This window comes from Pempheris klunzingeri, chromosome 4, assembly GCF_042242105.1.
Source record: "Pempheris klunzingeri isolate RE-2024b chromosome 4, fPemKlu1.hap1, whole genome shotgun sequence".
Classification (NCBI taxonomy): domain Eukaryota; kingdom Metazoa; phylum Chordata; class Actinopteri; order Acropomatiformes; family Pempheridae; genus Pempheris; species Pempheris klunzingeri.
The window spans coordinates 2,547,751-2,563,893 of NC_092015.1; the positions used below are offsets into that span (position 1 = coordinate 2,547,751).

Sequence of the window (16,143 nt, forward strand, 5' to 3'; positions counted from 1 at the left end):
ACATGACGGGGACCAAAAGCCTGATGAGAGTTCTGCTGCTAACCAGTCTGCTTCTAACAGGTACGCTTTATTTTATCAGGATTAGAGTAAGAGTGCTAATATAATCATATAAGAATATTCCATTACACCTAAATGTCCGGCATTCAGGGTTTACTACTAGAGGCACATTAATATAATCAGGTAAATGTATTTAAATTATTAAAAGTTAAAGTGCTGATCCTGCAGAAAAATGACCCCTGTGACTGCGACTGTATATCTAATATATTATACAACGTTATTAGAGTAACACTGATGCATTACTGTGTTCTGTAAGCAGTATTTAACTGTTGTAGCTATCTGAGGTGGGAAAAAAATGGAAGCAAACTTTTGTTTTCTAATTTTAACGGAATCTGTTCTTATCTAGAAATAACAGAGCTTGCTTTTTTGAGATAGAATATTTATTTATTTCCTTTATTAGGTGAAATTTAAAAACATTTGACAGTTTTAGGTAAAATTATGAAAAGTAATTGAATAAATGAATATTAGATTGTAGGGTTTGTTCAAATCTCACTGTAATTCACAGAGACTTTTGTTTTTCCAGGTGTGAGTTGCGAAAAAGATGCAACGTTTTTGTACCACAGACTTGGAGATGAGGCCTTCCTGCCATGCACCAACCTGGATTCCCCATACTGCTCCTCCATCAAATGGACTTTCTACCAAACCAGTTCACTCAGTACACTCTACGAGAACACTGATGTGGTCAGCGAGGGGCGGGTGAGGGCGGACTCACCCATGTCCAGCCGCTTATCCGTCACATCCAACTGTTCCCTGAGCCTCCGTGACCTCACGGTCAACGACGCCGGCTCCTTCATCTGCATGAACCATGGAAAAACCATCGCTTACGTTTACCTCTCTCTCCTCACCATCACTTCACTGTCCACCATCAATGACCTGCAGCCTGGAGGAAACCTCAGCCTGAGCTGCGTCCTCTTCACTTTCTATGATACAGGGAGCTGCAATTCTTACTCCAGCTTCTTGATGCTGAGCTGGGTGGCTGAGGATGGCACCTCGCTGCCCCAAAACAGCAGGTTTTCACCGTTCTGTCACTTCTCCAATAACAGTCACTGCTACCTTTAAACCTTTAAACCAGCGTGATGATGATTGTTTATTTACTAACATGGTTTTAGTTTGATTTGTTAAAACTAATAAAAATCATGAAAAAAGAAAAAAAGCTACTTATTTAAAAAAGTTAATTAATTATTGAATTACAATTCTGCCAATAAACAGATAAAAAGGTAGGAATGGTCAAAGCAAGAATTCATATTTTGATTTACAAGGTCAAAATTGTAATTTACCATGAGAATTTTAATAATTCATCAACTATTTTGCTGGTGGAAATGAGCTTCCATAATCATTTGGAAATTACTTACCAATATATTGTTCAATCTTCGAAAAAGGCTCAGTAATTATGGTAGTTTTTAGCAGAAATTGCTAAAACAGGAGGAAATAGTTGAGGACTATTTCCAGCAGTGGATGAATCCACAGTTGGTGCCGTAGTGAGTATCAGAGGCAGCAGGGCAGAGTGTGTGGGACTGAGTCAAAGAGCATTGCAGTGTGTGTGTTTATGGTAATGAAGGAACATGTTTTTAATAGTTTATTGGCACTAATTAAGCACAGAGGAAGAAGATAAATCAGGCTTTGGGTGCAGAAATATGGTTCAGGTCTTCTCATAGGATTTATTCACTACAGCATATTAAATATCAGCCGACTTCTCCCGTTCACTGTTTCTCTGATGATTTCCCCTCTGCACAGGCTCAAGCTGACTGACCACACTCGCTGCAGCACAACTCTCACCATAAGACTCCTGAAGGAAGACAACAACAGGAAGTGGAGGTGTCAGGTGAAAACCTCCGAAAACAGCACGTTGGTGTCTCAGGACTTCACGTCCAGGTTTTTGTTTGAAAATCCTCCCACTGACCTAAATCTGATTCCTTCAGCCACCACAAACTGTAAAGTCCAGCTGCCCATCAGCCGCATTGTGCTCTGTGTGGCTCTGCCGGTCATGGTGTTCATAGTGGGATTCTTCACATGGAGAGGAGACCGTGAGAGGGCCAAAACATCTGCCGCTGGCTTTGAGCTCCAGGAAATTAAGTGACTGTAGATCACTGTATCTGTTCTGTTCTTATTTTTGACAAGTTACAGATGTGTTTTCACATTTTACACATGAAGCTAAGCTAACAACAGCAGGCTAATTCATGTGTTTTGGACTGGCTGGATTTCCATTTATAGTTCAAGTTGTAATGCCAAAACAGGGTGCTATCATATTCTATTTTCTTCACAAAAAATGTTTATCAAACTTTAAAATTAACCATAAAGGTGTAAACCAAGAGAAACACATAAATGCATGTTGTCTTTTCTTTAAGCTCTATTTATTAGTAGAGCTCAAAATTTACATACACACTACTCACAAAAAGTTAGGGATATTCAGCTTTCTGGTGAAACTTCAGGATGAACCTAAAATGCATTCTAACCTTTCCAGGTGAACTTAATGTGACCTTCTCTAAACCTTTGAATGCACATGTCCAACTGTTCAGTGTCTCAGTACTTTCTGCACCAGCTGCTGTTCTCTAACAAGAAGCTTAACAGCAACATTCACAACAGGTTTGATCCATGAATCCACCAATACATTTCCTGCTTCAGTTAGAATTGGTATTTAAACAGTCCTCCTCATCCTGCTGTTCACATTCTGACATCATGAGACCAAGACGACACCTAACAGTTGATCAGCAGCACCTCAACACTGGAGGCTTCAAACAGGAAGTCCTCAGACGGAGGTGTTCACTGAGCTTAGAGGGTCACAGAGTGTCATCAGGAGGTTGGAACAGTGATACAGAGACTGGAAGAGTCACAGAAAGGAGAGGAGTGGACGTCCTTTGGCCACATCCCAATTTATTGAGACACTGAAAATTTTTTGTTGTGGTATACCTACCACTGTTGTTAGATTTTCTTCAAATACATTGTTTAAGATGAAGAAATCACCAGTGCATGCTTCTACTTAAATGCCCTACTTTCATGATATAATATCACTGTAGCATTCACTTTTTACATTTTCCATATATTTCACCTGAAAGTCGAATATCCCTAACTTTTTGTGAGTAGTGTATGATAGCTTGCAAACCATATACTGTATTTTAATGAAGAATTAATTTAAGATTTTTTCGTTTAATTTGCACATAGAAACAGGCAGAAAGAACACAACTACTCTGCTGGGTGGCAATGCACCTCAAGTTTGTCGATTTTTCTCCACTTATGTTTGTTGAATTGAACAGCTTCCCCTCTTTTGTGTATAAATTACTATTCATGTGATGCCAGCTGAATTTAAAGCAAATATAAAGCAAAGTCACATTCACATCATTGTATACTTTTGACTCTTGGTCAGATAAAATTAAACCAGGTCTCAGGGTAACTCAGTATTCCAGATCAACATGGTCAAATATGTCTTCTCTTAAAACAGCACTGACATGTCCACATGAAAGGGTTATTAGTTGCTGTAATCGGTCCTCCTGTGCAGACTGAGTGCAAAAAGATATCCCCCTCTAAAGTAATATGATTAAAGGTGATGGGGGGCAAAATTCACAGGATTCATTCACACAGAATGAGGAAAAACTGTGAAGTTATCCTTTAAATCCAGTACCATGGCTGACGCTGGTAGACCACTTGATTTAGAATATGGCCACTTATATTTAAGTTCCTCTGTTGATTTTCATATATGTGTTGACTTAGTGAAATGTCATTGTAGTAAAGGTCAACGGCGATAAATCAAACAAAGCTAATTTACGAAACGCGTTTTCTTTTTCTTACCGTAGCTACGGGAAGTGTAAGGGGACAATTCTTATGTAGCAGCCGGATAGGAAAGCAACGCTAAGTGTCTTTCTCTAAATATGGCAGCACATTTGAAAAAGCGAGTTTATGAGGAGTTTTCCAAAGTTGTACAGGTAAGCACATAAAACCGTCTTGTCGCCGCAGACTCATAACTCAGGACGGAAGGCGAAGGTTGTGCTTGAGAGCTAATTAGCTTGTTAGCTCCTGCTAATGGCTAACTCAACAACAGCCAGCCGATGACAGACACAACACAGACAAAAATAACTGTTGTTTGATGGTAGCTGTAAATCTAAGTTGGGCTGCTGTCTGTCGCTCAAGTTACTAAATCATCCTAAACTCCAACACACACCAGGCTGAGAACGTGACTAAATGCTAGCTAGCTAACTTTAAGTGGATGACAGCTTAGCTAAGCTAGCTAACTTCATAGCCATAATGACAGTCGTTGATGTTGTTTGTAACTTTAAGTTTTGCTAGTTAGTGGTTTCCTTTTTCCACAGTGTGTACTGACAGGCACACTTCACACATAAAACAGGTCAATCAGATCAGATCAACATTTAAACATTACTGTCAATATCATTCCTTAATAAATATCTGCAACATTTCATGTTTCTAGCTTCCTGCAAACGACTGTAATTATAATATTTATTTCCCAGATTTCCTGTCAGCAGGTCACATTAACTTTACACTACAGTGAATTTGTTATTATAATATATACCATCATATGAGTTTTATGCTGAGGAAGCACCTCCTTGTGTTGGGGCTGTTATCCAGGAGTGACTTAGTTATACGGATTGAACAATGTGAGATTGTCTCTTTTTGTTGCATCATGTTTTCTCTGTGCAATCATCACCCATCATGCATACACATGTGTGATCATGTCACCTCTTGTTCTCCATCTAGTTGTTGCTTTTAATGTACCAGGACTTTAATTTTACAAGAAACTGTATGAGCAGTACAAGGGTTGGACTCCTAGGAGTCAAAGAACAGAAAGTAGTGGCTGCTGGTAGAAGAACATCCCCTCGTTTGTAAAATGTTCACTCATGAATAAATGAGAGAAGGAGAGCTTACAGACCCTGAGGGGAGACGACGATGCCATCTGCCTTTTGTTGAAATAATGTTCAGCTCAGGCGGTTGTGTTCTCACAGATTCCCCATGAAGAAGCTCCAGCCAAAAAGCTGCGTCTGTCCAAACCCAGTAAGTCTGCGGCTCTGCACATTGACCTCTGTAAGGCCACCAACTCTACTGATGCCCTGCAGTACCTGCTGCAGTTTGCACGTAAGCCTGTGGAGGTGGAGAGCGTGGAGGGTGTGGTCAGGATTCTGTTGGAGCATTACTACAAGGTAAAGAACCACAGGGTCACGTGAGAATAATCCGTTTATTTACTATTATATATACTATTTACCACGTACAGCTTCTTAAAGTTATGTTCCCTTGGTGGAGTCTTCGCCAAGTTTCTCATACGAAACACATCTGACGCTGTTGCTGATGTCCTCTTCCAGGAAACAGATAACTCTGTGAGGCTGAAGATTGCCTCCCTGCTGGGTCTGCTGTCCAAAACGCAGGGCTTCACCCCCGACTGCATTGTAGACGATGCCATTAACACACTCGGCAATGAGAGTAAGAGACATTTACACACAGTCTGCAGCTTGGCTTCTTTTGTTTGCTTATTCACACAGATGCACACTAGATTCTCTGTCATTCCATTTTTAGTTGCTTTTGCACTCATCAAGCCACGATTACACATTACTACATTTTTTAGTAAATAGGGGGAAGGGATTTCCTTGAAATATACACCAGGCTCTGCCTACACTGTTTTTGTTGAGACAGAATAATTCAAAAAGTGTATTAATGTTGCTAAGCAGCATTACTGTCCCTATGTACTTAGCTGTATCTTGTGTTTTCACACAATATAATGAAACGTGTTGAGTAGGATTTAGAAAAATTATATGAAAAGTGTCACATGATTCTGTGAAATGATGTCAAAATGGCAATCTGTCCCTTTTAGTTTTCTAATTAATTTATATTTATGTTAAAACGTATTTCAAAATATGGATATTAAAAGCTTTGTAAGTCCTCAGTGACCTCCCCAGGGGAGATGTGGAAACTGCAATGAGAACTGCAGAGTAATCTCTAGCAGAGCACTAAAACACTTATTTCCACTTTAACACAAATATGTGTATATATATATTAGGAATATTTGGCCTGCAAAAAAAACAAACTTTTGATAGTTAAAGTGTCTGTTTGCTCTGTTCTGTTTCTCTCTGTCTGCAGAATCCCATCAGGTTCTCGCCCAGCTGCTGGACACACTGCTGGTCATTGGTACACAACTTCCAGAGAGTCCTACAGTCAGACAGAGGCTCATAGAGGTGGCCTGCAAGGTGACACACACACACACACACACACACACACACACACACACAGTACTCATCAATTAGTGTCTTTTACAGACTATATGGATTCAACAGGATTTGCTGCATTAAGCAACAAAGTTCATCCGTGTTTTTCCTGTCTTCCTGTCAGCACCTGTCTGATACATATTTCGGGGTGAGGAACAAGTGTCTGCAGCTCCTGGGATGTCTCGGCATGGTGGACACTCCTCTGACTAAAGACAATGATGCACTGGGCGCATCATTAGGTTTGTGCCATCACTCAGTACGTTTAGATGGCTGGACTGTCACTCTGACTTTTCTTTCGTTAAGATATGACACGTGCATGCTCTTAAACTAAATCAGGTGTCCTCAATGCTTTAAAATGTTTGAAATACAGAGGATAGTTATAAAATCAGTCTTCAAGAACAGAAATTACATACTGTGTTAAACAATCTGTGTTTAAATCTTCGACATCACATCTTAACATGGAGTTGCTGTGTGAAGTGTTGTCATGTTTCTGTTGTGTTGTCATTTTTACATGCTGCTTGATGCTTCAGGAGGAGTGAGGGACGTCCAGAGTATCATCAGTGACTACTTTGGAGACCAGGACCCCAGAGTCCGCACTGCAGCCCTCAAAGCCATGGTAGGACCAGCATCTCACTCACACAAAGCAAAAAACCCAGTCTGCTCTTATTTCAGTTATGGTTCTTTCCATGTAACTCAGCTCATTCTGTGTGCTGTTTGTTTGTTTTCCAGCTGCAGCTGCATGAGAGAGGAATGAAGATTCACGAGATCATTTATGATCAGGTAACTACAATGTTTCCCTCTACTAAAACCTGCCAAAGTGAAAATCCAACAGACCTTCCGTGTAGAGTTTTACAGTAGTTGTTGTGTATTCCAGCAGAGAGTAATAATAAATGAGGGATTCAGAGTGCTGCTGTACTGTAATGATGTAACTAATCGTCTGATGGTGGTGGCCACAGCAGGCAATCACAGCTGCAGTGCTTGTAAATGTATGAACCTGTGTGTGTGTGTGTTTGCAGTCTTGTAGGTTGCTGTCAGATGATTATGAGCAGGTCCGCTCTGCAGCGGTGCAGATGGTTTGGGTGCTCAGCCAGCTGTACCCAGAAAGGTGAGAAGACACTGATATTTATGTTCACATGGATTCAGCATAAGTCACTTAGATGTACTAATACTACGTAACTTCTGGTTGTAAGTTTAGACGGCAATGCTGTGTACCATTACTGTTGCTGGCACACTCTGCCAGCCTCACCTGATCTAAACGTCCCGCTCTCAGCCACTAAAATGATATCTGGTTTGCTGCTTACCGTTTGCCTGAATCCACGTGAATGCAGCATTACTGTCAGTTGTGCTGTGGATTCAGCTTCACCTTCTGGACCAACAACATTACAACTTTTACAGCATGAGGGAGTCATAACTGCTCAGCCTCAGTGCCCTGACAGAAGGTGTAATGAAACCACTCACGTCTGTAAGAATTGACTCTGCTGAAGTTTTCTTCATCCAGACTCTGACTTTAAAAATCAAAAATTCTGCTTCCCATGATGCTGATAATATTTGTTACGTTGATAGCTGATATTTAGATGTGGTTTGCTCGTTACTTGAATGCTGAAGGCGACCAAAAATAAGCAGCCACTTTGTAGTGGCCTTGTCTGACTCGTACGTCATCGTTCTGTCTGTCCAATCAGCATTGTGCCCATCCCGTCGTCCAATGAGGAGATCCGACTGGTTGATGACGTATTCGGGAAGATTAGTCACATGGTCAGTGATGGCTCCTGGATGGTCCGAGTGCAGGCAGCCAAAACTTTGGTGAGTGAGCAGGACGACACACACACACACACAGTATTCACACAGTTATTTTATAGCAATCTGACAAGGCCAGATGTTGTAACGTTTAGTGTTCGCTGAAGTGAATGCCCTCAGATTAATATAAAAACTACAGCATAAGGTTACAAATGAAATGTGCGTCTTTTTGCCTAATTAAGAATACTCTGTAAAAGTATAGCTCAATAATCATCTCCTTTATCTTTATCTTTTTCTTTATTGGGATCCCAAATAGCCACGGTGCCAGCTAGTCTTTGTGGGGCCCAAAAAATTAGTTTTAAGTTTGACTATAGCATCAGTGTCTGAATGACAAAAAGACATTACTTTAACAGATAGATTGAGACCCAAACACAACATTTAAAAGTGAAATATGTTGAATCTCCTCTTGTATGTCAGGGTTTGATGCCGCTGGTCAGTCCATACTTTCTGGAGCAAACTTTGGATAAGAAGCTGATGTCAGATCTCAGGGTGAGTAATTACATCTGTGAGCAGAATTACTCTACTAATGTAAACCAGCACATCTCCACTCACTTAACCTTCCCTCCTTCTCCTTCCTGTGTCCAGAGGAAACGTACGGCCCATGAACGAGCCAAGGAGCTCTTCACTTCCGGAGAGTTCTCCTCTGGCAGGAAGTGGGCCGACGACGCCCCCAAGGAGAAGCTGGACACCAACACCGTCAACCTCATCGCCTCCGGGGCCTGTGGTGCCTTCGTTCACGGCCTGGAGGATGAGATGTTCGGTACGTGAAACATGGTGCAACATATCTGTGTTTCCCAGCAAAGACTTTTTCGTCCAGATGTAAACGGAGCATAAAGGCAGCTTCACGATGTTCCTGATGTCATATTTTGATGTATAATAATAATAATAATGATGATGATTTTCTTGATTTTTAATCAGGGAAGCAGCAAAACGTTTGAATCTATCTGAGACTTTGTGAGTCATTTTTGTTGCCAAAGTGAGGTTTTGAGTGAATATTCCCACTGAAACTGTTTACATGTCCCCAAAAAAAAGACTATTTTAAATTTTACCACATCACATCACGTCATAATATCATGAGTTTTTAGTGTCCGCAAATATGAACATTTACAAATAAAAATCTATCAACTAAGAAAGTCAGACAGTGTTATTTACTCTCCATCGCCTCTAGAGGATTAGCTTTATTCATTTTCTTTAATTCAACGCTCTCTGACTCGAGGTGTTAATATTCTGTTTAATATTATTTCAGAGGTCCGTATTGCGGCAGTGGAGGCGTTGTGCCAGCTGGCTCGATCGTCTCCCAGCTTTGCCGAGAAGTGTCTGGACTTCCTGGTCGACATGTTCAACGACGAGATCGAGGAAGTGAGGCTGCAGTCGATCCATGTGCTTAGAGAGATCTCTACCCATATTACACTGAGAGAGGACCAGCTGGACACTGTGCTGGCTGTGTTGGAGGTACACACACACACACACACACACACACACACACACACACACACACACACACTAGTCTAATCTATCTCTAAAACCTTAAATTAGAGCTGGGCAATAAAACAATAACAATATAAATTTCCTCCATAGAAATAATGACAAATGTTTGATGTAAATAAAGCACCCATACACTGGGAGAGGGAGCCGCCATGTGCCATTAAATAGAAGAAGAAGATTCAGTTCTCTTATCTTCTTCCTCTGTTTAATGGCACTGAGCTGCTCTTATTAAGTGTCATTGAGATACATTGTGATGTGTTCAAACTCAACTCGGTAAAAATGGCTACTAGGCAAAGGTTAATTATGAGGTTATCATGACGTTTTCACATGCAGTCAGTGCGAGAAATTTGTTATTTTCAAATAAATATTAAATAGAGGGGATTATGAGTAGAATGAGTATGAGTATATAGTTATAACTACTAATGCCAAGATTTTTTAAATTTTAATCAAAGCAAATATTTACATGAAAACACAATCGTTTATTTCCTGATCATTTTAATTGTGTTCTTGTATAAATAACCACCATGGATGACAATAACAAAATAAAAGGATAACATTTAGGATATTTTGATGATAATTAATATAAAAGAAATTATTTAAACCACAATTAACCATCTAATTTCCCTAAAGGGCAAAAATCAGCATTCAAACTGAAAAGAAACAATGATTTCACACTAATTGCAATAATTATTGTCCATATCACCCAGCCCTGACTTAAATGTACTATTGTGTCAACACGTGTGTTCTTGTTTCGTTAGGACTCGTCTCGGGACATCAGAGAAGCTCTGCATGAATTAATCTGTTACACCAACGTCTCCACTAAAGAGTGTATCCAGCTGGCTCTGCTGGAGCTGCTGAAGAACCTCAACAAGTATCCCACCGACCGCAACTCTATCTGGAAGTAAGACTCTGTGTGTGTTTGGCCATTCTGGTGAGAAGTGGTTTCATTTTTAGACCTGAGTGAAGACATTTTGACAAGTTCGGGGTCAGGACCAGATGCTGTGGCACCTTAAGGTGCCTTAAGGATGTGCTGAGGGTGCATTTACATTTATTACATTTTTTACTTATGTTTTCATGTCAACATTGAAGTGAATAGTTCATAGTCAATAAGCTGGTGATTATTTTCATGATTAATCTTTTCATTATTTGGTTTGTTTGTGTGAAAAATGGCGACCAGTGTTTTCCAAAGCCCAAGGTGTCGTTCTTAAATGTCTCGTTTTGTCCACAACCCAAAGATATTCAGTTGACTGTCTTAGAGGAGGGAAGAATAGTTGGTATATCACAGCACTCTTTATGAAAACAATCTGTGGTCTTCACCCCTGCCAAACAACTCTCTGCCCTCATCAAAGCAGTAATCTGGTGTGGTGTTTTAGAAAGAGTCCACTGATGACTGATGTCTGTGCCCTTCAGGTGTCTGAAGTTCCTGGGTTCCCGTCACCCAACACTGGTGTTGCCGCTGGTCCCTGAACTGCTCAGCACACACCCATACTTCGACACACCAGAGCCCGACATGGATGATCCGGCCTGTATCCTTCATCCTAGATACTGAATGTCTGTCCAGTGTTATTTGGAAAAAAAAGTCTCCTGTTATTTAATCAATAAGAGAGTAGAATAAGATTATTTCTAATACTTAATGAAAATGTTAAAGAACTGTTAGGAACTCAAAATGCAGATAATTAACCAAACAAGACCATTACATTACACAAGTTTTACAGCCTAAAAAACGGTCAGCATTTCTCCCTTTTTGTAGAAAACAGCTCATTCACCCACTGCACAGTTTATTAATTTCTGGATATTCAGATTTTTACATCAATTTCTGCCATTTGAAGCCACCAGCATTTTAAATGACTCCCTGCAGCCAGTGTGGTTCTGGGTTGTTTGGTGCAGTTCATGTCTCAGAGGGAAAACAGCTGCTCCTCTGCTGCTCTGGAGTTGTTTTCTTTCTTGACTCTGGTTGTTGATCTCAGACATCGCGGTGCTGGTGTTGGTGTTCAACGCTGCCAAGTCGTGTCCCACCATGCCGGCACTGTTCTCCGACCACACCTTCAGACACTACGCCTACCTGAGGGACAGTCTGTCACACCTCGTACCGCCACTCAGAGTGAGAGCTGAAATACTGTAGTACTGAAGAGTAGTAGTACAGAAGATGAAGATGCCATGAGCCACATTTTGACCTTTGATCAGTTTCCAGTTTGAGTTTTTGGGTTCAAAATTGGAACCAGTCAACATGCAGAGGTCCTTGGAAAAGCAGAGAGTTGGGTTAAGCTTCAGTGTCCCCGAATTTACAATTTGGCTCACAGACAAAATAAATAGATCAATCAATAACAACACTAATCAATGCCAGAAAATAAAGGCGTACACAGGTCAGTGGGGACCTTCACTGTCCCGCCTGTAACTACTCTCCTGTCTTCTAGTTGCCAGGCAACGGTCTGGACCTGGTGGACTCGCGTTGCGGTTCAGGTTCGGTGGAGTCGGCTCAGCTCTTCCTTCAACAGAGTCTGAACAGGGTCAGCACCATCCAGAACCTGGAAGCACCTGGAGCCCGGGACCTGCTGGACTTCACCATACGGTACATACACACACACACACACACACACACATAAATATAGTATGACACAGGCGTCCCACTTTCCTGAAGAACAATTACCACTTTGTAAAAAAAAAAAAAAAAGTAGTAGCTTCATAATTGTCTCAAGTTTAATTTTGTCCATCCAAGGGGTATTTCTGCTTTTCAAATCATAGACACTAATGTATATATTTTAAAAAGTATTGGTCTCCAGGGAAACTACAGTAAAGTGTGCAAAACACACTGTTTTATGTGATTAACCACTTAACATTTAACCAGATAAATTGGGCTTTCAGATCATTTTGTTTGAATTGAGCTGGTGACTTTTTGTTTGCCGGATGAGGAGGAGTGTGTTAATGTCCTTTTCCTTGTATGTGTGTGTGTGTGTGTGTGTGTGTCTCACAGAGACTTGCGGCGGTTGGGGGAGCTGCAGACGGAGCTCGCTGGAGCTGCTGATTTCTGTGCTACGTATCTGCGCTGCCAGCTGCTGCTCATGAAGGTCTGTGTGTGCTTTTGCTTATTCGACTGTTATTATTATTGTGGTGTTACTTGTTTTAAGTATTAATTTTAAGTATAAAATGTGAGTTTAAGGAGGTAGAACAGGTTTCAAAAGTAAGGATCTTGTCTTGTTTCTTCAGGCTCTGCAGGAGAAGCTGTGGACGATGGCTGTACCTCTCTGCCTCAAACAAAACGTCATGGCAACAGCGGCAGCTCAACAGGTCCGCACACAAGCACATAATAGTATTAACACACCTGTTCAGGGGGATTCTTGTCTGTAAATGTGTGGTTTTGTTTGCAGATCTTAGAGGAAACCTACAAGTTGGAGTTTCTGTACAGCGGCTTAGAAAGCAGACAAGTGGCCACAATACACCATGTTCGCCTGCAGGCCAAAGCTCTGCAGCTCGTCCTGACTGCTCGCACCAGGCAAGGGTCAGTACACACACACACACACACACACACACACTCTATTCAAGACTTCATGTGGACCACATCTGTGTGCAGGCATTTCTTAGTTGGTCATTTCTCTTCAGGTTGGATCCCCTCATCAGCAGCTGTGAGAAGTTTTTGCAGGACATTGAGTCTTTTCAGAGGTGAGATCTTTATCTGATTGTCCTTCAAATAACTTTTATGACATTCAAGGTTTCATTTAAAACAAGATATGAAAGAAACACAAGACAATCTACAATAACGTTGAAGCTCTCTGGTCATTGAAGAGTTCCCCAAAAGAAAAATCTCCTGAAACTTCAGCTTCCACAATTACATCCACCCCTCTGCTAACATTATGGATATGATATCAAAGATAATAATGTTAAAGGAGAGTTTGTTCTAGACCTGCTCTTCATGGAAAGCATCTTGAGTTATGAATTGACGCTGTATAAATAAAGAATAACTGATTGACTGAAAGGAACATTTCATATAAAATGTACACCATCACAAGCAGTTAGTCTAGAGGAAAGGCTTTTGTGGAAAGTGTCCGAATGCTCTCCTCTCACCATTTCTTCTTGTCTGCAATGCTCAGGTTGTTCCTGACAGAGCTGCCCCACCTCCAGGACAGTTTTGTGGATAAGCTTTTGGAGCTGATGCCCCGGCTGTCGTCCTGTAAACCAGTGGAGCTGGTGAAGATCCTCCAGACCACCCTGAGACAGAGCGGCATGCTGCAGCTCATACTGCCTGAACAGGTAGAATAAATAAGTCGGTGGAGGAAGGAGAGTGTGACCACCACCACCACACAAGTGTGCATTTGCAAATACAACTTGGCATGAGTTTGAATTGGGAGTTGTTGAGAACATAAAGGCATTTCTGCACACAAAACATGTTTTTCTACCGAATAGCACTGATGAACAGCTTGATTGCTTTTGGTTGACAGATCCATCGGGCGACGGCCACCATCATCGAGCCGACGGGGGAGTCTGACAACCCGCTGAGGTTCACGACTGGCCTGGTGGTGGCGCTAGACATTGATGCAACGCTAGAACACGTCCAGGATCCCCAGAACACTGTGAAAGTACAGGTCAGTTTGACGTACTAATGAAATGGTCTTTGTAGACAAAAGGAAAGCTGTTCAATACTTTAAGCTTTTAAGAATTACAGCGATGTTGGTTGTTCAAGTTGGTACTTTTACCTGAAGAATAATCAACTGAGCTTGACAGTTTCAGATCATGTTATTTTTGGAATAATGTTGAAATTAATTTTAAAAAGTAGTTGCTATACAGAGATGGTATAAAACAGTCTTTACATGTGAGATTCAACCTTTGTTGTGGGGTTTAACTTTGCTGCTCCCTCCCTCTCTGCCTTAGGAGTACACATGGCCTGCAGCACCGAACCGTTTTTCACCCCCATCTGTTAAAAACATCAGTGAGCTCAGCACTTGAAAAACCAGGATCAGTTTACTTTCAAAGCTGCCAGTTAGCACAGAGTAGTTCAGACTGTGATTCACAGTTTGTATTTTATTTATGCAAACTGTGGACGTTTACTGAAGCTAAGGCAACATTTTAGCTTTGCTCTACTGTGGACTGATCAATGTGGTTTTGTCCCCAGGGGAAATTAGGAGCGTTCAATTCTGGATTTAAGGACTTATCAAAGCTGTCTCCTTCTAAATTCTGTGGAAAACCATAAACTGTACTGAAGAGGGGGGGGGGGACTGTCCCTGACTAGATTCTTATTTTTGCTGCAGACACATTAACACCCACATGTTCATCTATTTTTGTCCTTGAACCTGGGTTCTATTTCTAAATATTTTGATGTCTAAATGACCAATATGTACAAAGATTCTGAGTTGTCCAGTAGATTGCGTCAGCCTCAACAGCGTAGGAGCAACTGCACCTGATCACAGTAGGTCCAGTAAAAGTGCTCGTTTTAGCCACTGACTCAGGTTGTTATTCTAAGTGTCTGACAACATTACAGAAAGGATCCCTACAGAGAGAGACCTGGAAGATCCTCGTTGTTTCACTAGAAAACAGCCGTTATATCGTTTAGTTCAAAGCCACCAGACTCCACTGACAAAAACAGTAATTTTACCTTGCAGAACACAGGAGTAGTTGTACTGCTGAGAAAAAGCATTCTGTGAGGTAAAATTACCCCAAAATATGTAAAAATAGGACCCAGGTTTAAAAATACCTGAATTATCCTTTAGGTTTAACTGCTCGCTCGTGCGCTGTGGATTTGAACGCCTTGTGTCTGTGCAGGTCCTGTACCCAGACGGCCAGAGTCATGTGATCCATCCTAAACCTGGAGACTTCAGAAAGCCTGGCCCTGACAGACACAGACTCATCACACAGGTTTACCTCTCACACACCGCGTGGACAGGTCAGTAGAATAATCACAGCTCGTGTTTCTGCTTTAGTAACACAGTACAGTACAATGCTTGGCTACCTCAAGTGTACTGTAAGTGGATCTAGATGAGACAGATACACTCTCAACTTCATCATCATCATCAGTGTCTTCAGCTTGACTTTGTTCACTTCTGTCTCTCAGAGCCGTCTCAGATCGAGGTGCGCCTCCTCCTGGCCTACAGCTCCTCCTCAACCTCCCTCACCTCCCCCTCTAAATTGGCATGGAGCGACAGCATCGACGGCCTCCCGCCACCAGAGACCGCCGTAGAGGGAACCATTCCATTCAGCAAGCCCGTCAAAGTCTACATCATGCCCAAACCTGCCCGCCGCTAACTCAGCTCCTAAAGACAATACAGACAAGACTTCAACTTCCACTTCAGCTTTCTGTTTGTTTGTTTGTTTTTTTGCCTTGATCAGGACTGAAAGAGGATGAAGAGAGGAGCTCATGTTAACATTCAAAGACTGACCTAATTCAAAACTGTACAGAGGTGGAACCATTTTGCTTTCTCTTCAATTCAATTGCTTGAATTTTCTGGCATGCCTAAAATAATTTATGGTTAAGTTTTCCTCATGTTGTGTCATGTTGTGTCATGTTGTGTCACGTTGTACAGGGAATATTTTTGTACTTTACTAAACCCTTTCTGATAAATACAAACCCATGTGATTTAATGATTGATTGCGTAGTTTTATTTTGTGTAGCAAACAAGCA

General features: G+C 41.3%; 2 protein-coding genes across 2 annotated transcripts; both read left to right on the top strand.

Annotated features, from left to right (window-relative positions):
- Positions 1–2,134, top strand: LOC139200086 (uncharacterized). The gene is made up of 3 exons (XM_070829316.1): positions 1–60; positions 581–1,067; positions 1,792–2,134. The coding sequence occupies exons 1-3, from the start codon at positions 3–5 to the stop codon at positions 2,132–2,134; spliced, it is 888 nt and encodes a 295-aa protein (XP_070685417.1). The 5' UTR covers positions 1–2.
- A 1,744-nt stretch (positions 2,135–3,878) lies between these two features.
- Positions 3,879–16,037, top strand: ints4 (integrator complex subunit 4). Its single transcript, XM_070829335.1, has 24 exons — positions 3,879–3,974; positions 5,007–5,201; positions 5,361–5,478; positions 6,133–6,239; positions 6,382–6,496; positions 6,788–6,873; positions 6,987–7,037; positions 7,274–7,362; positions 7,937–8,057; positions 8,469–8,540; positions 8,637–8,811; positions 9,298–9,503; positions 10,295–10,437; positions 10,947–11,062; positions 11,504–11,637; positions 11,951–12,105; positions 12,508–12,601; positions 12,741–12,821; positions 12,902–13,032; positions 13,134–13,193; positions 13,622–13,781; positions 13,970–14,113; positions 15,288–15,408; positions 15,577–16,037. Exons 1-24 carry the CDS (start codon positions 3,921–3,923, stop codon positions 15,765–15,767), a joined length of 2,919 nt encoding a protein of 972 aa, XP_070685436.1. The 5' UTR covers positions 3,879–3,920; the 3' UTR covers positions 15,768–16,037.
- The last annotated feature ends 106 nt before the right edge of the window (positions 16,038–16,143 follow it).